This window comes from Nycticebus coucang, chromosome 10 (assembly GCF_027406575.1).
Source record: "Nycticebus coucang isolate mNycCou1 chromosome 10, mNycCou1.pri, whole genome shotgun sequence".
Lineage (NCBI taxonomy): Eukaryota > Metazoa > Chordata > Mammalia > Primates > Lorisidae > Nycticebus > Nycticebus coucang.
In genome coordinates, this window is record NC_069789.1 from 75696447 (window position 1) to 75721791 (window position 25345).

At 33.2% G+C, this 25345-nt stretch overlaps 1 protein-coding gene across 3 annotated transcripts in view; it reads left to right on the forward strand.

The window, feature by feature from the left end:
- The window catches only part of TPR (translocated promoter region, nuclear basket protein), a 67559-nt gene that overhangs the window by 34846 nt on the left and 7368 nt on the right, over positions 1-25345 (forward strand). The window contains exons 25-46 of one of the 3 annotated variants that reach the window (XM_053604383.1): positions 74-190; positions 1284-1487; positions 1591-1775; positions 2216-2363; positions 3833-3970; positions 4089-4220; positions 5173-5303; positions 6737-6947; positions 7754-7897; positions 8204-8402; positions 9750-9955; positions 10174-10235; positions 10755-10960; positions 12093-12365; positions 13060-13208; positions 13827-13910; positions 17388-17585; positions 18492-18620; positions 18826-18916; positions 21043-21227; positions 22345-22413; positions 22523-22617. In XM_053604383.1, coding sequence (XP_053460358.1) covers positions 74-190; positions 1284-1487; positions 1591-1775; positions 2216-2363; positions 3833-3970; positions 4089-4220; positions 5173-5303; positions 6737-6947; positions 7754-7897; positions 8204-8402; positions 9750-9955; positions 10174-10235; positions 10755-10960; positions 12093-12365; positions 13060-13208; positions 13827-13910; positions 17388-17585; positions 18492-18620; positions 18826-18916; positions 21043-21227; positions 22345-22413; positions 22523-22617 — 3356 coding nt within the window. Of the gene's footprint in view, positions 1-73; positions 191-1283; positions 1488-1590; positions 1776-2215; positions 2364-3832; positions 3971-4088; positions 4221-5172; positions 5304-6736; positions 6948-7753; positions 7898-8203; positions 8403-9749; positions 9956-10173; positions 10236-10754; positions 10961-12092; positions 12366-13059; positions 13209-13826; positions 13911-17387; positions 17586-18020; positions 18153-18491; positions 18621-18825; positions 18917-21042; positions 21228-22344; positions 22414-22522; positions 22618-25345 lie in introns of those variants that run through there. The other 2 variants (XM_053604384.1, XM_053604385.1) reach the window with 2 other exon arrangements.

Below are 25345 nucleotides of genomic sequence, written 5' to 3' on the forward strand. Positions count from 1 at the left end.
GCAGTAATAGAATACAATATATTCCAATTACGGTTGCAGCAGTTAACGATGATTTAATCTTTCTCCTCCTTAGTTATCTGAGTTGAAGAAAACACTCTCTAGTGTTCAAAATGAAGTACAAGAGGCTCTTCAGAGAGCAAGCACAGCTTTAAGTAATGAACAGCAAGCCAGACGTGACTGTCAGGAACAAGTAAATATTGCTTTCATAACCATTTCTTAAGAAATGAACTTTGATCCTAGAGAATGGTTCTTGGAGTACATTTATCCATTTGAGGGACTGGTAGAGCTTATAAAAATGTAAAATTATTTCCACTGTTGTAGAACCTGGACTAAGATAAATTGAAGGCTAATGGCAAAGAGTGCATGCATATTCATTAAAAAGCAATTTTGACAAATGGGAAAACAAGAATAGGAAGCTAAAATGTGTACATGATTACATTTTGAATATTCTCCTACTGTTTTGGCCTTTTACTAGAATTGGTTGTAAAATTGCATTACAAACAAAATGGTTAGAGGTATCTTCCCTCAACACGAAAGAACTTCTAGATTAACATTTTTACTACATTGTTGAGCTTGCACAAATTTTTATACTTTTTATAAAACTATAAAAGCAATATCTCATTATTTTAAGTATAAATATGTACAAGCACATACATGTGACAGAACTTTATAACTTCTAAGAAGTAACAAAACACAACTCAAGCTGTGGGATGGGAAAGGTGTACGTGTAAGGTTATTGGCAGTGTCCTCATTTTTAAGTCGGGTGGTATATCCATAGCTCTTCATTTGGTTGTTATTCTTTGTTGTTTATGTACATGTAACACATATACAATAGTATTACTTTAAAAACAGAATACAGGGCAAAGAGGCTTCAGAAGTAAATGAGATAAAAGTGAATTATCCTTGCCTTATTGCCAAATCCAGAATAATATTTGAAATCAAAGTCAAATTATTTATCTATAATTAAATATGCAAATAAATGATTTTCATTTTATTCTTTTAGAGTTTGTGTGCTATGGATATAGGTTACATAGCTGAGTTATATTTGACTTTCTATTTCACAAAGTTTATTCCAAATTGCTACATAGTCTTCTAAGTTTCATTGTTAAAAGTTTGTTAATATTTAATTAAATAGATAAAGCATTAACTTTTAATTCTCCTGTTTGCTACATTTAGATTGTCTTTATTGTAAAAAATGCAATGTGTATCTTTTTCTAAAGTTCAGCTGATTAGCCTTATAGATTTTTAATCTTTGGTGTCAATGTGGGAATAATTTCTTGCAGGCTAAAATAGCTGTGGAAGCTCAGAATAAATATGAAAGGGAATTGATGCTGCATGCAGCTGATGTTGAAGCTCTACAAGCTGCCAAGGAACAGGTTTCAAAAATGGCATCAGTCCGTCAGCATTTGGAAGAAACAACCCAGAAAGCAGAATCACAGTTGTTAGAGTGTAAAGCATCTTGGGAGGAAAGAGAGAGAATGTTGAAGGTATTGTAGATTATAATAGAATGTTTTGGAGAATTGTAAGTTTTTTGTTTTTTTTTTATTGTGTATTAGAAAATCTATTACGATAGACCTCTTTGGCTTATAGGATGAAGTTTCTAAGTGTATTTCTCGCTGTGAAGATCTGGAGAAACAAAACAGATTACTTCATGACCAGATTGAAAAATTAAGTGACAAGGTAGTTGCTTCTATAAAGGAGGGTGTACAAGGTCCATTGAATGTATCGCTCAGTGAAGAAGGAAAATCTCAAGAACAAATCTTAGAAATTCTCAGGTAAACCAAATATGTTTTTCATGCTTCATTTCTGTGGCATACCAACTATGAAATGAAACTACAAATGCTTATATTTGAAAAGGGAATTGTACACACTCCTGATAGGAAGCTCATTCTGTCTTTTATTGCCCTACAAATGCACAGCCACCAAGTTAGTGGTCACTTTTAACATTAAGAAATGTTAAATAAATAACTTCAAAATTGACTCTGACAGTAAGAATTTGAGCAGGTTCCTCTTAAAAACTAAATGCTTTTCAGGTTATTTTAAAGATACACATTTTTAAAGCCAGTGTCTATAACAATAACAACAACAAAAGTGTCTCTCATTATTTATTATTAGTGAAAATAGCTCTTTGAATAACTTGTCATCTCAAAAATTACTCAGGTTTTAAAATACTGCCTTCTTACTTTAAATAAAATTTTAACATATATTCTTGTAGATTTATACGAAGAGAAAAGGAAATTGCTGAAACTAGGTTTGAGGTGGCTCAGGTTGAGAGTCTACGTTACCGACAAAGGGTTGAACTTTTAGAAAGAGAGCTACAAGAACTGCAAGATAGTCTAAATGCTGAAAGGGAAAAAGTCCAGGTATGTATTACTTTAAGAAAGCATTTGTTAAATCATAAGAGAATAACTCATTTATATTTGTAACATTTAACACAGCATAAAATTTACTTTGAAGTAAGTGTTCTTCCTAGAACTCATAAATTCATTAAACATTTGTTAACTACTGATGCAGTATAGTTGGAAAGTGTGAAGGCTCTGTAACCAAATGCCTGTTTTCAAATTCTAGCTTCGTGCCATTAGCTGTGTGGTCTTGGGAGCATTGTTTGACTTCCCCACTGTTAGTTTCCTCACCTGTAATATTGGGATATTAATAATGAAGATTTAGGGAATTTGTGCATATGATGCATTTGGAACCATGACTGGTTTGTAGTATGTACTTTTTGTCAAAGGAGCAAAAAAATAGTCAAAACTAACAACCAAAAGAAGTAAAAATGGTATGTAGTGAAATGGGTGGTTATAGCACAAGATTGACTTTACTCCGTTATTAGCACCTCAAAGCATATTGTTGAGTTACCTTATTTTGAGAAGATAAAGTAATATACTCCCACATCTAGAAGGAAGGAAATTAGGACCTTAAGGTATTTTTTTTACCTTCTTTTAATAATACATAGCCAAAACGACTGCTGAGGAGAAACCATTGAACAGGGAAAAGTGAATAATTAGACTTAATGGGATTTATGTTTTTATAAGAAGCTAAAAGTTTCAGAATTACATCCCGTTGAGAAAACTACCCAAATTCAAATGTATGACCATGGAAATAGTAACAGTAAATAGGCTCTCCAATTCAATGGAGTTAATACTTGAAAGGAAAAAAAGAGAGATTGAGGGTTTCTAAGGAAGATAGTATACTGTCTTAGTATCTTTTGCTCCTTTTGCTATTCCTTTGAGCTTTAGAAAAGTAAAATACCCAGCACGTGAACAAGTTTAGAAGGGAAAACGAGCTCTTAGGTAAATGTAGGAGGGAAAGCATCAAGAGGTAACCCACATTACATCAAAAATAATATCTGTCCAAGTATGAGCAGTGTACCATGGCAATCATAAAATGTGCTATAGGTTGAAAAGTAGCAGGGGAAGAAAGTAATATGTGCAAAAGAGGATAATTATACTTAATGAGAAGAAAGAATTCTAGCTATTTGCTGGTGGGATTTTTATTGTCTTCTACTTTTATCTTTATAATTGTTTACATTTGTTTAAACTCCATATTTAACGTGCATTACAGAAAAATGCAAACTTACCAAAATTTCAGTTTTAAAAGTTGAAATTTAGTCTGTCATCCAGCTACTTAGGAGATTGAGGCCACAAGATCACTTAAGCCCTGGTGAGTTTGGCAGACACTAGGGAACTGTAGCCTGGGCAAGAAAGTGAGACCCTGCCTAAAAAAGAAAAACAAAAAAGTTTAAATTCTATTTTGTTATATTGAGAATTAGAACTAGTAGGAAAAGGTAGCCTTTTAGCTATTGTTAACCGTGTGTTATGTTTGAAATGTTTAGGTAACTGCAAAAACAATGGCTCAGCATGAAGAATTGATGAAGAAAACAGAAACAATGAATGTAGTTATGGAGACCAACAAGATGCTCAGAGAAGAAAAGGAAAGACTAGAACAGGATCTACAGCAGATGCAAGCAAAGGTTTGTAGATTAGTAATCAACATGGAGGCATGTTATTTATTTTTTGAGGCACATTATTTTAATATTATAAATGAATTTTTACATTAGTTTTTTAAAAATATATTGGTGATATTTTCAGGTAAGAAAATTGGAATTAGATATTTTACCTTTACAAGAAGCAAATGCTGAGCTGAGTGAGAAGAGTGGGATGTTGCAGGCAGAGAAGAAGTTATTAGAGGAGGATGTTAAACGCTGGAAAGCACGTAACCAGGTAAATGCACTTTACACCTATTCCTAGACATGGAAACATGTTGTTTTAACAGAGTAAAATGGAGGAGGATAAAAATATTTGAAGAACTAGTGAAGATTTTTGCATTTTTAATCAGTGAAAGTCTAATACATTACATGTGTATACATAACAGATTTTAAACTCAAAATTTCAGTTTTTAAAAAATTTTTGGTTATATTTTCGAAAAGCAGTTAGTTTATTTCCCATACTCCTAAAGTTTTGGCTTTATTTTATTTCTAAGATACTTTCGTACATAAACATAGGAATTTATATATTTTATTAAAGCACTTTAAGCAGACTTGTTCACTGGTGCTCTTTAAAGAGATGGAACCATATAGCATAGTGTGGTTAGAAACTCTAGCTCAATATTCAACCAGAAGGTTGAAAATCTGCCTTGCACATACTAATCATATAACTTTGTGAGAATTTTTTAACCTCTCTGAGGTATAGTTTTCCTCATTTGTAAAATGAGAAAATAGTAACCCTCTTCATGTGACAGAAATTAACTAAACATGAAGTTCTCCCAGCACCTAGCACCTAGAAAATGCTCATATTTATTTAGATTGTAATACATTATACATATGTTTTTCATGGTAAATATCAATTACATATCAATTTCAATATGAAATTAGGTACTTAAAAGTTTTTAAGATTCTTTGCATCCCTTTATTTGGCTTCATTATAAATAATCTGAAATGTGTATTCACAAATATGAAAAATATAATGAACAGTTACTAACATTTGAATTTTTTTTTTCCTCTTCCATTTTGGCTAAACAAACTAAAGCCTAGTTTGATCTTACTATCTTACAGTTCTATGCTTGATCACTTCACATGCAGGACACCTAGTGTAAACATAGTTGTTCTACCACTTTATTATAGCACATTTGTTTCATAAAACCTAAAAAACCAAATGAACATTTTTATTCTTCTAGCATCTACTAAGTCAACAAAAAGATCCAGATACAGAAGAATATCGGAAGCTACTTTCTGAAAAAGAAGTTCATACTAAGCGTATTCAGCAGTTGACTGAAGAAGTTGGAAGACTTAAAGCTGAAATTGCAAGGTATATGGAAAGAAACCTTAAATCATATATAATACTTGAATTTTTTCTTCTCTTTACATGATTCCCCCAGTGCTCTCAAGCTTTAGAAAGAATGGAGAGCTTTAGAGCCTTTGTATCTGGTTTTCCTCTGTTTCTTTGAGGAGTCAAGCAAAGAATGATATTATATTATGCTTCATATGTAAAATATATGAGAACTATTTCTCTATGTTATTTTTTAAAGCTAATTAGTATAATTCTAAGGGTAATTAATTTGTTAAACAGCTATCAAAATAACTTATGCAAGTAGGTTTTTCTTTTCTCTTCTTTGGTTAGCTTATATTTCTCAATCTCTCAGCATAGTTTGTAAGTTAAATATTTTCTGTTTTTTTTTTTTTTCAGTTTTTGGCCAGGGCTGGTTTTGAACTCACCACCTCCGGTATATGGGACCGGTACCCTACTTCTTGAGCCACAGGCGCCGCCCAAGTTAAATATTTTCTTAAAGAAACTTACAGTGACATTTTTCACCTTTAAAGAGAAGAAATTAAATATTAAAATTAATGTTTCTCTTTTACCTTTGTTGTTATTGTTGTTGTTGCAGTTTGGCCTGGGCCGGTTTGAACCTGCCACTCTCTGTATATGAGGCCGGCACCCTACCCACTGAGCCATAGGCTCTGCCCTCTCTTTTACATTTTTTAAGCTTTAGTGTAATTTACCAATGTCATGTCCCCTATTTAATGTCAGTGCTTCACAGCTCATAAATTTTTGTCACATATAGTCTTATTTGTAACAGTTATCTTGCACATTAATTAATTAGGAGAGATACTATTTTTTAATCTTAAAGATGAAGAAGCTAAGCTAGCTAAGGTTGCAGAATTAAACCCATTCTCTAAATTCAGGTCATCTGATGGCAAGTTCAGTTTATCGTATAGTACAAGGGTTGGCACACTGTAGCCCACCAAGAGGCCAAATCTTGCCCATTTTGCATTTATATAGCCTATAAACAAAGAATAATTTTTATATTTTTAAAGCATTGTTTAAAAAAAAAACAAGCTACAAAGACTTCATGCGGCTTGCAAAGCCTAATTCGTTTACTCTATCTGGCCCTTTACAGAGAAGGATTACAACACCTGATACAGTAGAAAGTGGGTTTGCTATCAAGCAAATCTGAATTAAAATCTAGATATTATCACTTTATTATGCTGTAAAATTGTGCATATTACTTGACCAATAATAGCTCAGTTTTTCTTGACGTCTGAAATAGGCACATAAGCCCGTGTAATAAGGTCTTTCCAAAGGACCATAAATTCATAAGTTACTATCTTTTGAAGTTTGTATGGTTTTTTTAGGATTTTGAAATAAAAAATTACTGAAGTAGCACAAAATAAATTTGAAGTACTTAAACATGAAAAACATCTCGTGTATTTAGTCTTTGTCCTTTGCTTTATTTTTTAAAGATCAAATGCGTCTTTGACCAACAACCAGAACTTAATTCAGAGTCTAAAGGAAGATTTAAATAAAGTAAGAACTGAAAAGGAAAATATCCAGAAGGACTTAGATGCCAAAATACTTGATATCCAAGAAAAAGTCAAAACTATTACTCAAGTCAAGAAAATTGGGCGTAGGTACAAGACACAATATGAAGAACTAAAAGCACAGCAAGATAAGGTATTTTGAAAAGCTTTTCTTTAAAAAATCTTATTTCTTTGTAATCTTGAATATTACTAACTTTTTCTAAACTCATATAAGTGTATTTGGTATCATTATGTGGTTTAAGATTGGTCTTTATTTTGTCTGAAGTGCAAATTTTGGTAAATGTTAGATATTTTGGTTCTGTTTTCACACTTCAAATACTATCTATTTTTAAAGCTACATCATAAATGGTTGCTAATTAAAATTGTGTATATCAAGCTTCGCATAGTGTTAAGTAAGGTGTTTGTTAAATGCTATTAAAAGAATCCAGAAATCTTGCTTATAGTTTGAATCTAAGTTTTTAATTCTCAAAGATAAGAACTTGTATGTTGACTTAATTATATATCTATCTTATGTTGGATCAGAAAATACATAAAGCAAAATTCCAAAATTCTTATCCCTCAGTGTTAATCACTGTTAGAACATTAGTATACTTTTCTGCACATGTAAGTAATATGTTTTCCCAAAGAAATTATGCATTTGCCTGTGTTCTTTGTGATTTTGCTTTTTCACTTGTTATTGTAAAAATACATATCTGAGTCAAAAAGTCATCTACAGTGCATCAACATTTTGATTAGTTTTTTAGTATCCACTTGTATGGAAACTGTAATTTACTTAACTAAGTTCCTATTTTTGGACATTAAAGTTGTTTTATGGAAAATTCATTTTTGTATGCCCTCCAAGATAAAATTTCTTTACATCACTATGATTATTTCCATAGAAAAAACTTGTAAAAGTTGAGTTACCAGACATAAGTACATTATTACTACTTGTCATCTTAGGCCATGGAGACTTCTGCTCAGTCTTCTGGAGACCATCAGGAGCAGCATGTCTCAGTCCAGGAAATGCAGGAGCTCAAAGAAACCCTCAACCACGCTGAAACAAAGTCAAAATCACTTGAGAGTCAAGTAGAGAATCTGCAGAAGGTGTGTGTGTGTGAGAGCAGTAAAAGGTGTTATGTCCCTAATTTCCTTGTTGTACACCTGAAGAAATATGTGTTAGCCACTGACACTTTATTATGTGGAAATGTATACATTTTATTCCTTTTGAATGGTTCATAAATGCCTATAGCATCTAATCATCTTCAAGTGTCCACTTAGTTGGTTTGACCTTTTTATATTTATATTTCCTTTTAATCTAAAAAAAAAAAGTTATATCTTAAGTTTATATGACATACAGTTTATATTGATTTGATTGAATTCTATGGTGAATACTTTGTTTCCCTTTAAAAGACATTGTCTGAAAAAGAGGCAGAAGCAAAAAATCTTCAAGAACAGACTGTGCAGCTTCAGTCTGAACTTTCAAGGCTTCGTCAGGATCTTCAGGATAGAACCACACAGGAGGAGCAGCTCCGACAGCAGATAACTGAAAAGGAAGAAAAAACACGAAAGGCCATTGTAGCAGCAAAATCAAAAATTGCACACTTAGCTGGTAAATCTCTGATTAAAATTTGAACTTGGTAGCAAAAGTTGGTTGTGTGATGTAGGCTCAAAATTAAATGGGAAAGAAGAAAATATATACTGCAAGTGATTTTTTGTGTGTGTACTTTAGACATTAGGTATATTTAGTCAGACACAAATATAGAACAGTTTTAATTTTCAGTTGTAATGAGGATGTCTATGATGAATTTATGAAGTTGTTCTTAATTGTTGACTGGTAGTAGATAATGGAGTACTACTATCCTTCTGCTTTAGCGTGTAACAGTTCTTCCTTGTGATAGAGATCATTTGGGCCCAGACTGTGTTGCCCAGGTACCACAGGTAGACAATATTGGATCTTTCCAGCCCAAGTATTTTTTTGTGCCTCATTTGACAGAGGGACCCTCTAGATTTTTAGGGAAGGCACCACATCAGATTGATTGAGAGCTTGATGCTACCAGGTTCAGTGCCTTATTTACCCTTGCCTGCTAGGTAAATAAATAAAATGTCAGACAGTTGGGTTTTATTATAAGCATTATTTATTTATTTTTTTGAGCAATAATAATAATAATAATGCAAAAAAAGTAACATTCACATTGTCAAATAGGAGTATGTCTATCACAGATTGCTTTAACTCTGAGGTTCAGTTTGGAGTCATTGGTTAACTACTTCTTACTTTTTTTTTCCAAAGTCTCAAAAAATAGACAACTAGTATTTATAAATAAAAGATAATTTCAAAAAAACAGATCATGCCAAATCTAATAGACAATAGAAAAAGAAGAAATACTTGAAAATCGTTCTACTTCATCTGGATATACCTGATATTAAAATTGGAAAAACTATGTTATTATAAAAGGAAATTGCAAACATATTTCACTTATAAATGAGGATGCAATATCCTAAAGCATTATTTTAATGATCTTCAAGATGGTGTCCCAGCAACTTACTTTATTAAAAAAGTTCTTGAATTAAAAATGTATTATACATTATGTGAAATGAAAATTTTGCAACTAATAATACAGAATTACATTAAGAATACATTAAAATATTAAAGGTCTCATTAAAGAAATTTACATTAAAATATTAAAGGTCCCATTAAAGAAATCTGCTAACTGGAATTCTTTAGCTTTTTGATATTTTAATTAGGAAAGTTCCATTTTTGAGTTAGAATACATATTTTTCATATTAGAGTAATGAACATTAGATATATTTAGAACTTTGCTTATTGAGATATATAATGTGTCAAAACTTAATATAGCTGTTAAAAGTACAGTAGTAGAATCTGATGTCTTCGTGTACCAATTAAGAACATATTCTTTTCATTGTTCAATTATGAATAATCACATGGGTATTTCTTTAGGTGTAAAAGATCAACTAACTAAAGAAAACGAAGAGCTTAAGCAAAGGAATGGAGCCTTAGATCAACAGAAAGATGAATTGGATGTTCGTATGACTGCTCTTAAATCTCAATATGAAGGTCGAATTAGTCGCTTGGAAAGAGAACTCAGGGAGCACCAAGAGAGACACCTTGAACAGAGAGATGAGCCTCAGGAACCTTCTAATAAGGTGATGAGCTAGTTCTGTTTAAGTGAGAAATCTTTTTCTTTTCTTTTTTTTAATACATGTTACTTGAAAGTACCTGGTGATTTAAGAGCCTTTGTTAGAGTCAATTTTGGCTAAATTTAGAGTATACAGTGAGAATTAACAATAAAAAATACTTTGATGACTGTGCTTGCTGAAGTCTTGGGAGATAGGCACAAAAATCCATCTTTTTCTGTTTATAGGTCCCAGAACAGCAGAGACAGATCACCCTGAAAACAACTCCAGCTTCTGGTGAAAGAGGAATGTAAGTTTTAGTTCTTTTACAGTCTTATGTGTTTTTCTTTTAAATTCCAGGGAATTTCTAGTGATCTTTGGGGAGAAAACAGAAATCTATATATTCTTTTATAAAAACGTATTTATCTCTTCAAAACTACCATATAGTTGCTAACTCTTGTTTTTTAGCATACTTTTCAGTCTTGCCAAGTACAGCTTTGTGACAGAAAAAACTCTCTCATCTTTTAGTTTGTGATTGGCTTCTAAGTAAGTCTACTACTGATTTTACCTGTCATGTGTCATATGACAAATACAATAGCCTGGGCTGAGACTTGGGTTCAGCCATTCAGTAGTTAAAGTCTATTTTCAGGATGCATCACTCCAGAGTGTTGCGGTGTTTAATGCTTAAATTCAAAACTTCGTCAATAAGAGCTTTGAAATATTTAGCAAACAGGAAGTAGAGAACTGTACTCACTGTCTTTCTAAAAGTATTTGTTTTAAATCTGTCTGATAAGTTTTTATGATTCATTATTCTTGCATTTTCTAAAAGTGCCAGCACTTCAGACCCACCAACAGCCAACATCAAGCCAACTCCTGTTGTGTCTACTCCAAGTAAAGTGACAGCTGCAGCTATGGCTGGAAATAAGCCAACGCCCAGGGCTAGTATCCGCCCAATGGTTACACCTGCAACCGTAACAAATCCTACTACTACCCCAACAGCTACAGTGATGCCTACACAAGTGGAATTACAAGAAGGTTAGTAAAATGATATTGATAGAACTGACTGCTTTCTTTAAATTTATTATGGGAAGATGACAGTAACTTCAAGGATAAATGAACCATCCACTAATGCTGCAGTCAGATACTATTGTAAAAGTGGGTATTTAGGATTTGGAGTGTATGCTTCCCAGGACACTTGTTAATGCAGATTTGTTTTTCCCGCCCTTTCTGCTTTGCTTTATTTTTAAGTTAACAAAGGGAAAAACACGTCCTTACAAGTATATGGTATGTTTTTCTACGACCAAAATTTTCGATTCTAACGGCTAAGAAAGATGATATGAAATCCACTCTAAAAGATTATATTAAATTACTAGCTCAACCCAACATTACTTTCTCACTGAAACTATCTGACCTGTTCATTGCTTCTCTATGTTTTTCTCATTAAAGCAATGACAGTTACTTGTTACTCATTAAAGCAATTATAGTTAATTTTATTCTCTTATATGCATGCCTTTTTACGCCACTAGGTTGAGCTCCTTCAGGACAAGAATTTTATGTTTTATTATTTAATAATTTTATTCAGTCCCAAAAGATAAGGTGTTTAGCAAAACTTTGCTTTGGGCATATTTACTTAGAGTCTTATCTTGATATGTATATTAGAACTCAGTAAATTATTCAGGTATTCAGAAATATGATTTATGTGTATGTTTTCGAAGTACAGAATTATTTTATCTCAACTTGATCCAACAAAATGATTACCAAATAAGTTAACAATTCAGCTTACTATGTTATGATGTCAAGTAGAAAAATTGCTTAATGAAAACTTCTAATTTGACTTTGAGCTTTTTAATTTTATTTGATAAAAATTTAAATGAAATATTAGATGCAAAAGCAGTTGCAGATACGTATTTTTTTAATTCAGCCAGTAATTTATTGTATGCTATCATTATCAAATGCTATCATTACGATATCGTATGCTATCATTACCATTATTATCATCAAAGGTAGTACAAAAATCCATAATACCTTTACCCACAATGCTTTTGTCTAATAAGTTAACAAGAGAATAATTATGCAAAACTGTGAAAAATGTGACGTACCACAAAGGAAAAATGATTCCAGCTTTGGTAAGAGTAGAAGACTTACATTAAACATAATTGTTTTTCAGCTATGCAGTCAGAAGGACCTGTGGAACATGTTCCGGTTTTTGGAAGCACAAGTGGATCTGTTCGGTCAACCAGCCCTAATGTCCAGCCTTCGCTCTCTCAACCCATTCTAACTGTTCAGCAGCAAATACAGGCTACAGCTTTTGTGCAACCCACTCAACAGACTCATGCTCAGATTGAGCCTGCCAATCAAGAGTTATCCCCAAACATACTAGAGGTTGTTCAGAGTTCTCCAGTTGAACGGCCTTCTACTTCCACAGCAGTATTTGGCACTGGTAAGATTGATTTTAAAATGAAGTTAGAGTAGAGCTATACATTTATGATATCTTACATATGTTGAGTATTCTTTGTACCTACTTGCTTTCATCCAGATATTAAAATGAATGACTACATTCCTAACATTTCATTTTATGTACTTTTGAATTTGGCTATTTTTTAGGTCATTTGTTTTTGTCATGAAGACCTTTCTTCCCCTCCAGCTATTTTTTGAGTGTTTTTAAAGATGAAACAACCAAAAACGTATTATAAATATCTTAATACAGGTCCTGAGGACTAAAAGACACCTGAGACAAAACCACATACTGATTTACATACAGTGTAAATTTTTTCACCCAAGGACAAGTGGGTTTAATAAAAGGCTCCTATGTAAACTGTAAATAGCAATTATGTATCAGTACAATTTCATTGAATCAGATCTTGCAAGAATTAGGGGTGTTTATTAACCAAAGGATAGGTTAGTGTAAAAATATTGATTCAGAGCATAAGTTGCTCTTTGTTTATTCACAGATTAACAGAAACAAATTATGTTGATAGACATATATCTGGTACTTAATTGATTATATTCTAATCTGTACAATTAAATGTTTACTGTGTCTTTCTTTGGTTAAGTGACCATTGGCTAAATTATCTTTGTTTAAATTGAGTTATTTTATGCTCTAAGTTCAAGATTTAAACTGTCTGATTTAAAAGTTTCAGCTACCCCAAGTTCTTCTTTGCCAAAGCGTACACGTGAAGAGGAAGAGGATAGCACCATAGAAGCATCAGACCAAGTCTCTGATGACACAGTGGAAATGCCTCTTCCTAAGAAGTTGAAAAGTGTTACACCTGTAGGAACTGAGGTGTGCAAGGTTCATTTTGTTTATTTTTACTTTTGCCAGTAAGTCTAAAGTATTTTCAGTTACAACCTTATAAAAATAACCTTTGGAGCCAAAATGCATTATCTGGAAAACACTCTTTTGAACTTACTATATAAAGTTTCCACTGTCAGCCCAGGTAACAATACCCACAGTATTTTATATTATTTGCATATCTTCATCTGAATTTGTTACCATTTCAATAAAAACAGTTACAAACACGTAAGTTGAATTCCAATTCAAAGATTTTTAAGCTTACAAGTCTCATGGGCATTTGTTATCTGTCGTCTTTTTCTAAAATTAACCAGAAGTATATTCTTTTATTTTGTGTTCTTAGGACTAAATTATAATGAATTAGGATTTATATCAAACATAAAGGCTACTAACTTAATTTGTTTGTATATATTAATGTTTATAAATCTTACTTTATATATACTGAAAAGGAATGTGATTATATTTTATAAATAAAGTAAGTGGACTTTTGTCTTATATAGTTTTAAAACTGTGGATTTGAGCTTTTCTTAATCAAGATAACAAACAGAATAGATAACCCTTCACCTAATGCTCCTGATACATTTAATATACTTGCATACTATGATTCAGGAAGAAGTTACGGCAGAAGAAAGTACTGATGGAGAGGTAGAGACTCAAGCATACAACCAAGATTCTCAAGATTCCATTGGAGAAGTAAGTAAAGGGAAAAAGTAAAAGTAATGAATGCTTACTTTTAATGAATGAAATTAATGTTGACAAATTAAAACATTTTTGGAATTTTTTTAACTTGTTCTCATATTTAATAAAATATTACTGAAATTAACCAGTGCCCTTTCTACTTATTTTACTCCTGTGACAATAATATCTTCTAAACTTACATTAAAGAAATGTTTTTGTTTAGATGCAGTGTAGAGTTCCTGATTTTCCAGGGTTGTGAGTGAAGATTATCCACTATTTTAATTATGTGGATAGATGAGAGTGCTAATTGAGTCTTGCCTCGTTTGTGAGGTTCTTTATTGTTTCCTTTACAGAATTAAATAACCCATGAAAGGAAATGCATTTATATACTTCATTTTCTGAAGTCTCACTGAGTTTCCTCTAGAGTAGCTTCAATGGTATAAAGAACATAGACGGAAGTTACAAGGCACTAGGTTCCATTCCTCGTTCCTCTACTTAGAAGCTCAAAGACTGTACTCACCTTATTAATTCTCTCAGTTGTCTCACTTTACAAAAAAATACAATTTTTAAGATTGTGAAGTACCTAAAACCTGCCCACATATTAGGCAGTCAAAACACTATTACTTTTCCTTGTGTCCCTCTGCTCCAAAAGATGAGAATGTATATATGTATATTATAATATTAATAGTTAACTATTAATTAATACTTAACACAGAACTCAATACCATATGTCAAGTGTCGATGTATGAAATTTGCATTTATTCACTTTGGGGGGCCAAGGTGGGACGATACCTGAGGCCAGGAGATCAAGATTAGCTTGAGCAAGAGTGAGATCCCATCTCTGCAAAAACGAAAGAAAAATTAGCCATGGTCGCTCACATCTATTGTCCCAGATACTTAGGAGGTTGACGCAGGAGGATCGCCTAAGCCCAGGAATTTTAGGTTGCAGTGAGCTATGATGATGCCACTGCACTAAGACCCTGTCCAAAAAATAATAATAATAATTACATTTATTAAATAGATCCTCATAAGCCTACTTTATAAATGAATAAACTGATACCTAGGTGAGTAATCTACTCAAGTTCAAACAGCATTAGTGCTAGGATTTGAACCCAAGCTATATCTTTTGTTTTCACCTGACCTCTTAAGCTTGAAACAATTCTTTATGTCTGGTTAAACTTTTAGGATCATTTTATTATCTGTGTAAAATTAAAGAATTGTCCTAAGCTAATCTTAAGTAACCATAAGTTATAAGTAAATTTCTTAGATATATTCATTCTATAATTTAATTTTAGTAGCTTTTCTTAACTAAAAACACAGAACTAAACTAGTCAGTGAATGCATAATACAGGTTGGATATCTAATTTGAAAATACAAAATGCACAATGCTCTAAAATCCAAAACTGAGCACCAACATGCAAGTCAGCATGTGGAATATTCCATACCTTTACCTCATGCGACAGGTCATAGTCAAAACTTCGTTTCATTCACAAAACTGTTAAAATATTATATATAATTACCTTCAAGCTGTGTGTTTAAGGTATATATGCAACATAAATGAATTTCATGTTTAGACTTGGGTCTTACCCCAAAGATATCTCATTATATATATGCACTATTCCAAAATACAAAAAGATTCAAAATTCAAAACACTTCTGCATTGAGCATACCTAAGCATTTCAGAAAAGGTATACTCAACCTGTACTATGTCAAGTGTTGATGTATGAAATTTGTATAGTACATTGAAATGTACTATAAATGCCATCCTTCTCATTTATCTTTCAGAGAAAGAACATAAAAACAATTTGAAATAATAAGATGTGACTCTCTATTCTCAGATTTGGCTAAATTACGCTAAAATATTCTATGAAAACCTTTCTGTTAGGCAGGTTTAGAGGCTCACGCCTATAATCCTAGCACTTTAGAAGGCCAAGGCAAAAAGATTGCTTAAGCTCAGGAGTTCAAGACCAGCCTGAACAAGAGCAAGACCCCATCTCTACTAAAAATAGAAAATAAAAAAAAATTAGCCAGGCCTCATGGCAGGCACCAGTAATCCCAGGTACTTGGGAGGCTAAAGCAGGAGGATCATTTGTGCCCAGGAGTTTGAGATTGCTGTGAGCTATACTGAGGCCACAACACTCTGGCCTGGGCAAGAGTTGAGACTCTGTCTTTTTTTTTTTAAAAAAAAAGTACCATTTAACTTCAACTTCTTCCACCCCTCTAGCACTGTCTATTGAATATATAATAGGTCATTTTTCTGATTTTATAACAATGAAGCAGATGTTTTTTGTAAAGTGTTGCTTTTCCTGAAATAAGCGTGTCACTATAAGATACATTTTTAATTATACCATTACTCATTTTTTCCATTATGCTCTACATTATTTTTTTTTGAATGTTTTAGTTCAAAAGGCATTGTTGCTAGCATATAAAAAAGATATGATACATTACGGAGTGTGTAAGCCAAAAAGTAGACATTTAATTTTTTATAGTAAATATTAGAAATAGAGTTAAAGTAATAGTTTATTTCAGTAGCCAACAAAATAGAATTGTGTAAGGAGATTAAACGAGGAATTATTTTAATATCTGATATCATTATTGTGTTTTGAAGGTTTAGGATAATCAGTTCAGGGGAGAGTTTTCTTTGTCAAACGATACTAGTATCGGTTTTACTCAGTGTATTTCCACATTATTTCTAGTTTAGGGGAAATTTTTTTAAGAAGATATTGCAGGCCCATATATATCCTTTTCCTGACTTCATTCTACTATTACATTGTTAATCAAGCACATTGCTTACTGACCACTTGAAATAAGGCTAATCCAAACTGAGATAAGAGTAACATACACATCAAATTTTGAAGACTTGTAAGTTTTAAAATGTGTAAAATATCTGCTTAATAATTTATAAAGTGATTACATGTTGAAGTTTTGGGTATTTTGGTAATGATTAAATTTATTTCACGTATTTCTTTTCCTTTTTTAAAGTGACTACTAGAAAATCGAAAATTCTGTTTTGCACACATTTCAGCTCATGTATTTCTTTTGGACAGCAGTGATCGGCAACATAACACTAGTTTTGATCATGCATATATTTGTATAATTTTTTCCTCCTTATTACCCAGTAAGATTTATAATAATTCTTCTGAAAGAAGACAGTAAAGAAACTCAAAAAGTTTCATCTTCTTTAGCTGGTATTTCAAATTAATTTTACTTTGAAATCATATTTTTAAAAATGCTACTACCCTGTTTCCTCGAAAATAAGACATCCTCCGAAAATGAGACCTACTTACAGGAAAGATAAGATGTCCCCTGAAAATAAGACCTAGCTCATCTTTGGGAGCACACCTTAAAATAAGACACTGTCTTATTTTCGGGGAAACAGGGTAGTTCATAAGCATTCTTTAGTCTTTGCAGCTGTTTTGATAGCTCACTGATGGTTTTAGATTTTTTTTTTCTGTGTGTGTTTTTCTAATCTTTGACTTTTTATTTTTAAAGGGAGTCACCCAGGGAGATTATACACCTATGGAAGACAGTGAAGAAACCTCTCAATCTCTGCAAATAGATCTTGGACCACTTCAGTCAGACCAGCAAACAACTTCATCCCAGGATGGTCAAGGCAAAGGAGATGATGTCATTGTAATTGACAGTGATGATGAGGAAGAGGATGATGATGACAATGATGGAGAACATGAGGTAAATTTGATTTGAAATCATCCAGGTGTTTCTAAGCTATTAGATAAAAGTGCATAATCCTTGGGACAACTAACACATTGACTAGTAAATTATGATTTCCCAGTCAGCCTAAATAGATTTTGAACTAATAGTTCAAATAAAACTAATAAGCTGATTAGTTCGTATATTAACATTGTATAATGAAAATGAATGTAGAACCAGAGCTAGAAAGTTCTAGTTTTAAGAATTTTTTTTTAATGAATGAAAATGAATGTAGAACCAGTGCTAGAAAGTTCTAGTTTTAAGAATTTTTTTTTAATGATTACTGAGCATTTAGGATTTGTTCTCAGTTAAACTTAACCTTAAATCTTATTGTAAGTGACTGTATGAATTTAATTGTAAACATTATGGTTTATGGAAATAAAAAGAAGAAATGTGGATTTTTTTTTCTCCTAGAGCCCCACAGTTTATCTCAGAAGTAATTGAGGATACCATCATGGAAGCATATTCTAACTGAAATGTTGTATTTTCTTTTGGAATTTAATTCTATATCAACAGCTTTTCATTTTGTACTTTTTGGTTAATAAAGCAGCATTTTAAAAAATGTATAGTGTAATTTCATTATTTTCTTCTTTAACGCGACCTATTTAATGTAGACCACTTGACACTTTGCAGACATCTAGGGGCAATAATCTTTGAATGATCTCATGTGAATGGTTAGAATTCAAATTGATTGTTATTTTACTAATTCTGGTAAGCATCACGGTTGTATTTTTTGGTGGTGCTGAACTAATTCCATACAATTCTTAAGACAAATATTTCGTGATCATTGATGAATCACCTAAGTTTCTTTGTATACTATCAAGATATGTGGCACATATGGGCCATATTCTAGATTGTTTTTTATACTTATTATTTATACTTTAGGATTATGAGGAAGATGAGGAAGATGATGACGATGATGATGACACAGGGATGGGAGACGAGGGGGAAGATAGCAATGAAGGAACTGGAAGTGCAGATGGCAATGATGGATATGAAGCTGATGACGCTGAGGTAACTCGCAATTTTTACCATTCATTTTCTTTAAGACTTTGCTTAGAGAACTTGCTGTTTTCCAAGGATATAGAAAAGCCTACTACACTAAGACTTTTGATGCCTCTGGGCTTTTGTTTGTTTTTGCTGTATTTTGGTTTGATTAATTATCCAGTCTGTTTTTTTAAGGTATCTGTTTGGCTTACTTATCACATTTGGTTTTTAGGGTGGTGATGGGACTGATCCAGGTACAGAAACAGAAGAAAGCATGGGTGGAGGTGAAGGTAATCAGAGAGCTGCTGATTCTCAAAACAGTGGTGAGTTTTATACTAGTCTTTTTTTAATTGACTACTTATAAACTAATATTTTCTCAACTAGAGTTGTATTTACCCTGTATAAATCTTATTTAGTAAATTGACAAGATACTGACTCTTATTTAGCTTTGTCACTATGATGCTTTCAAATAAGCTAAGATACTGTCATATTAGGTGCTGTCATTTTACTCTCTATTCTACCTCATTGGTAGAAAGACATTTTGAAATCTAGTGTTCTAAATGCTATGTGCTGCTTTTGCTCTAAGTAAGGGACAACACTGAAGGACTTCTAACACCAGTAACAGTGGTTAACAACCAGAAGAGGTCAGTCTAATCAAGCGTCATGTATTAAGGTTTATGGATATTGGAGCTTTGCATTGTGATCTGGTTTTCCAAGGAACAAAAGATTTTTTGATCAGTATAACATACCTTTTGTTATATTTTTTGAAAGAAAGAGTCCTAGAGGTCCACTAAAAGTTGTAGGAATTAAAGGATTATGGAAATTATACAACATTACTTTATTTTATTTTCATTGTTTCAAAATGTATCTTAAAAGAATTAGTGATCATCTGGTATAATATTCATGGTGTTATAGATAATACTGAATCAAAATCATTAGTGGTGATATAGTAAGTTATATATTTAGGTTAATGGGTGGGAAAACATTGCATCTGGGTTTCTGCAGGGCTTGGATAGTTAAAAGGACAAGATATGTATTCATTTCAATGATAAAGCAAGGGCAGCGACCTTTCAGAGTGTTTTAGGAGAAAAATAAACTAATGAATATTAAGCCATGTAATAAAGAATAGTATTCTTTTTAACAGAAGAAAGGAAAGAGAAATTGGCATACATTTATATTTTATGAATATTTTGTAAACTAAGAGACATTTTGTATGTATCATGTAGTTGCATTAGAGGGAAAATTTTTTTCACTTCTGGTATTATCACTAAAAGTTTAATCTATCAGGGGTGAATGTGCATAGCCAGATTTTCCAAATAATAAGACTTTATTTATTTATTTTTTTTGTAGAGACAGTCTCACTTTGTGGCCCTCGGTAGAGTGCCGTGGCCTCACACAGCTCACAGCAACCTCCAACTCCTGGGCTTAAGCGATTGTCTTGCCTCAGCCTCCCGAGCAGCTGGGACTACAGGCGCCCGCCACAACGCCTGGCTATTTTTTGGTTTCAGTTTGGCCGGGGCCGGGTTTGAACCACCACCCTCGGTATATGGGGCCGGCGCCTTACCGACTGAGCCACAGGCACCGCCCTAGAAGACATTTTATTCTCTCTCTTTTTTCTTGAAATAAAGCAAAAATAGCCTGGTCATGTGTGGTCTGAATAAAATTAAGTTAGTGGATGAATTTGTTACATTGCCAAAAGTTTCTGACTGCTTTTCTTTACTTATATTGAATTATTTAATTCTTAAATCAAATTTAATAAAGTTTAGGTACCAATGAGGAATCTAGAATCACAAAGAAGTGATTTAACCAAGGTCACATATCCACTAAAGTATTAGAGCAAGGATCTGATTCTAAATCTTAAGACTTTTTAACTACTAAATACTGTGTTACCCTATTCAACTTTTCATAGTGAAGACGGCTATTTTTGTTTCTATAATGTAGTAGAAGATGATGCAGACATTTAAGGGACTGCTGAAATTCAAAATTTAGTAAACCAATATATAAAAGTATAGTTGTAAAGCTTTTTCTCAAACTTCTTTACCCCGTTTGATAGTTGGACTCTAATAGTCTGACTTTTAGGTTATTTGCCCATTTTATTAAGAACAATATAAAATAAAATTTATTAAATATTTGTCACATTTTGCTAAGTGCTTTATGTTGATTATTTGAAATCTTCAGAAAAACCTAACTTGGGAGTTAGATTTAGCCTACTAACCAACCAAAACTAGAGTCAGAAAGGTTAAAGGATTTTCTCAAGGCCTCACAGCTGGTTAAGTGCAGACTCTATTATCTCTGAGTCAGAAACCCACCACACCTTACTACTTTACTTCTGGAAATATTAGTGAGGTTAATTAACATTGCTAATGGCAAGATTTATGCTTCTAGGGATTGTCCAGGTTATTTTGTAGTAAATTTAAGACTTCAAAAATAAGCTTTTCTTTTCCTGTAGGTGAAGGAAATACAGGTGCTGCAGAGTCTTCTTTTTCCCAGGAGGTCTCTAGAGAACAGCAACCATCATCAGCATCTGAAAGACAGACCCCTCGAGCCCCTCAGTCACCAAGACGCCCACCACACCCTCTTCCTCCACGACTGACCATTCATGCTCCACCTCAGGAGTTGGGACCACCAGTTCAGGTATTAAAAGTACTTACTGGTCTTTTCTTTTGCTCAGAAATTAAGTGAACTTTTTAATGCTTTGGCATAGTTTTATGAAATTTTTAAAATTGAAACTAGTCTCTTATTTCTTTTTCTTGAAATATGACACTAATTCACTTTCATAAACATAATAAACATTAGAAATGCAAGACTTAACTGATATTGAGTATGATACAGTCATATATGTAAATTCAAACAATTATAGTCATAGCAAATAAAATTCTGTTGCTATTTCTACAGGTTAGAAAAGAAAAAGTGTTTCTTGGATTTTAATTAAAGTGTATTTTAGTAGCTCACTGCCATCTGATTTGAAGGTTTCTTTCTGTAAGGTGCACGTATTTTTTAAAAATAAAGGGATTTTTATTCTACTTAACAGAACAATTTTTTCTCTCAATTTATTTGTAATCATGTATTTCCACTCCAAAATTAATGAAAGTATTCATGACCCTTTACATTTAGCATGAGTAGGGTTGGGTATCTCTTAATCAAAAGTGCTTACAGAAATAGAAAAGTATAAACTTTCTATTAATCTAGCTTAAAACACTTTCAAGTGTACATTCAACTAAAATGCCACTGGTGAAGATAACTTCCTTATGTGAATATAACAAAGTCTTGAAGGACCATTATAGGATACTGCAAAATGTACCAAATCTGTCTTAGAATTATCTTAATTGGGAAACAATTTATAGGAAGATGGTTCTGTTGTTTGATCTCCATAGGACAGTTAAGCCTTAAAATCTAAAGGCGTACTTTCTAACATTTTCAGTTAAGGAGATGAGATAGGAACTAAATTCATTTGCATACAAATAAGAGCCTTAATTCATCTTAATTTAAATATTGGTTAATATTTTGTCTGTTGTTTTGGAAAATATTTTGCTGTTGGTTAATATTCTGTATAATTAAAAATTTGTCACTGATTAAAATTGATGTCTTTAGGACAAGAATAATAATTTTTTCTGTGAAAACATCCTATTGATTACTTATTTGCTAATATCTTAGTTATTTTATTGCCAGCAAAATAATTATATCCGTTGATAATTGATATTTGTTTTATTGCCTAACTTAAGACAAATGTACTTACTTTTTTGACACACAGAGAATTCAGATGTCCCGGAGGCAGTCTGTAGGACGTGGGCTTCAGTTGACTCCAGGAATAGGTGGCATGGTAAGTACTTACTATCATGTAAAAGTGCTTTGTTTGTTCAGCAGATGTGTGTACAGTTCATATGTGTGACATTGTGCCTGTTAGCTCCTGTTTTCTATCTCTGTTTTAGCAGCAGCATTTTTTTGATGATGAAGACAGAACAGTTCCAAGTACCCCAACTCTTGTGGTGCCACATCGTACTGATGGATTTGCTGAAGCAATTCAGTAAGTTAATAAAATAGAAACATAATTTGTACCTAGCCAAATATTGTTTCCCTATTAATTTATCATTTGATTAATTCATTAGTTGTTGATTCCTTCTGTACTGTATACTAATAAACACTTGGGGTAGGAAGGTTGAGGATATAGAGTGGGGAAAATGATACAGAGGTGAATCAAACACAATTGCCTCTATCCAGGATTTTAGAAGCTACTTTTGGGGGGGGGGACAGAGCCTCCACCCCTGGGTAGAGTGCCGTGGCATCGTAGCTCACAGCAACCTCAAACTCCTGGGCTCAAGCGAGTCTCCTGTCTCCTCCTCCCAAGTAGCTGGGACTACAGGCACCCACCACTGTCATTTGGTTGCAGCTGTCACTGTTGTTTGGCGGGCCCGGGCTCGATTCGAACCCGCCAGTTCAGGTGTATGTGGCTGGCGCCTTAGCTGCTTGAGCCACAGGCGCCGAGCCTCTATCCAGGATTTAAAATTTTTTTTTTTTTTGTAGAGACAGAGTCTCACTTTATGGCCCTCGGTAGAGTGCCGTGGCCTCACACAGCTCACAGCAACCTCCAACTCCTGGGCTTAAGCAATTCTCTTGCCTCAGCCTCCCGAGTAGCTGGGACTATAGGCGCCCACCACAACGCCCGGCTTTTTTTTTTTTTTGGTTGCAGTTTGGCCGGGGCCGGGTTTGAACCCGCCACCCTCGGTATATGGGGCTGGCGCCTTACCAACTGAGCCACAGGATTTTAAATTTAAAGACAATATAACAGTGGTTAAGACCATGGTCTCTAGAGTCCAAATGCCTGTGTTTAAAACCTAGCTTGTACTGCTTACTAGCAATAGCAAGTTCCTTGGGTTCTCTGTTGCCGAGAATCCTCATTTTAAAAGTAGGAATAATAACACATTAGTTCCTACTTCATAAGTTGTGAGAATTAAGTGAATTAATCTGTGTTAACATGTTCAGGATATTAAACAACACATAATAGATGCTACATTGGTCAAGGTGTTGCTAATTGCAGTGATCATAATGGATAGTATTGTGAAAGTAATCAGCTGTATGACCAACCAACAGTCTGGAAGGAAACTAGAGGCATAGCAATAAGCTCTGTTAATATGAATAAAAAAGTAATTTATTCCAGCAATTAGGGGGAAAGAATCTGAGAAGACTTAATGAAGAGAATATTTAATTCAGACTTGGAAAAAAATAGCTAACATTTATTGAGGATTTTTATTCATCAGCTTATTTAATCCTCACAATTGAGGGTAGACAATATTTTCAGTACCATTTTGCAGATAAGGATACTGAAGCACAGAGACGTTAACTAATTTTAATTTAGCAGACATCAGACAGCCAGAAAGTAGCAGTTTTTTGGTTTCAAATCAGTCTGGCTCTAGAATTTATGTTAACTGCTATGCTGTACCATTCCTTTTAAAAGATGAAAAGGCTTTCCATGTGGAAATACACATGATTAATTCTGTCTGAAGTGTTATCTGCATAACAGGATGTACTTGAAGATCAGAATTTAGAAGTTTCCACAGACTTGGGAAAAGGTTAATTGTAGCTATGGTAACACAGCAGTCAGAAGCAGTTTTAAATGTGTTCAGTTAATCACAATATATCTCTTTATTTATTTATTTATTTATTTTATTATTAAATCATAGCTGTGTACATTGATATGATCATGGGGCATCATTCACTAGCTTCACAGACCGTTTGACACACTTCCATCACACTGGTTAACATAGCCTTCCTGGCATTCTCTCAGTTACAATCACAATATATCTCAGCGAACACACTCTGCAAGCCAGCCAGTGATGTCTACTCTTGCCTTTGAAAGTCAGCAGTTAGGAAAACACTCCAATAAACATGCTTCTACAGATGTCAAACTCGTAAGCTTTTAATAGTCACCAGTCCCAGAACTGCATGTTTCCTAATAACCATATATAAGAATAGTAGTACTCTTGGAAAGAATGTGCCTAACATAGCTTTTTCTTATTATAAAAAGCAATAAATTGTTTTGCCTTTTTTATTTCAGATATTGAGATTTAGTCTGATTATCTGACAAAGACTGAAAAATGAGACCTTGTCAAAAGGCAGCCAAGTACCTTGTGAAGAAATTTGGATTTTATTTTTAAGCTATCAGGGAGCTCCTAGTGATTTTGTTCCAGATAGGAAATTTGAAGACTGGTTCAAGAGAGCTCACAGTTCTTCCATTAGAGGATAACGATATGGAGACAAGTGTAAAAATCAACCTGAAAGAGAAGGGCCTTAACTAAACCAAAAGTGTTAAAACAGAAAATACAGAGGATTCAATAAAAATGTATACTTGCTTTTTAAGCAAGGAAAAAACTGTATTAAAATTGTAACAATATAAATAACAAAAGATGAATACAAGTCATATTTTAGCATCTCTTTTAAATCACAAGAGTCAAAAGTGACTTGAGTATTATAGTTTTAATACAGTTTTTTCCTGTCTTGAAATGGTGCCCTCTGTAGATTCAATAGTTAGTATAATCCTTAAGGATTATAGCTGGCTAGCTAAGGAAAGATAGGTTACAGGTAGGCAAAGGAAGAAATAATTCTGAGTTTTATGTCCTGGATTATCAGGAGGAAAATAAATGATGGTGTATTGTTAGGATAAGGGGGAAAGCAAGTTTTTAGCCATCTAATCTTAGAATTTTCCTGAACATTGGGAGTCAGGTAAGTGAACAGACAAGTCAGGCCAGACAGGTGAC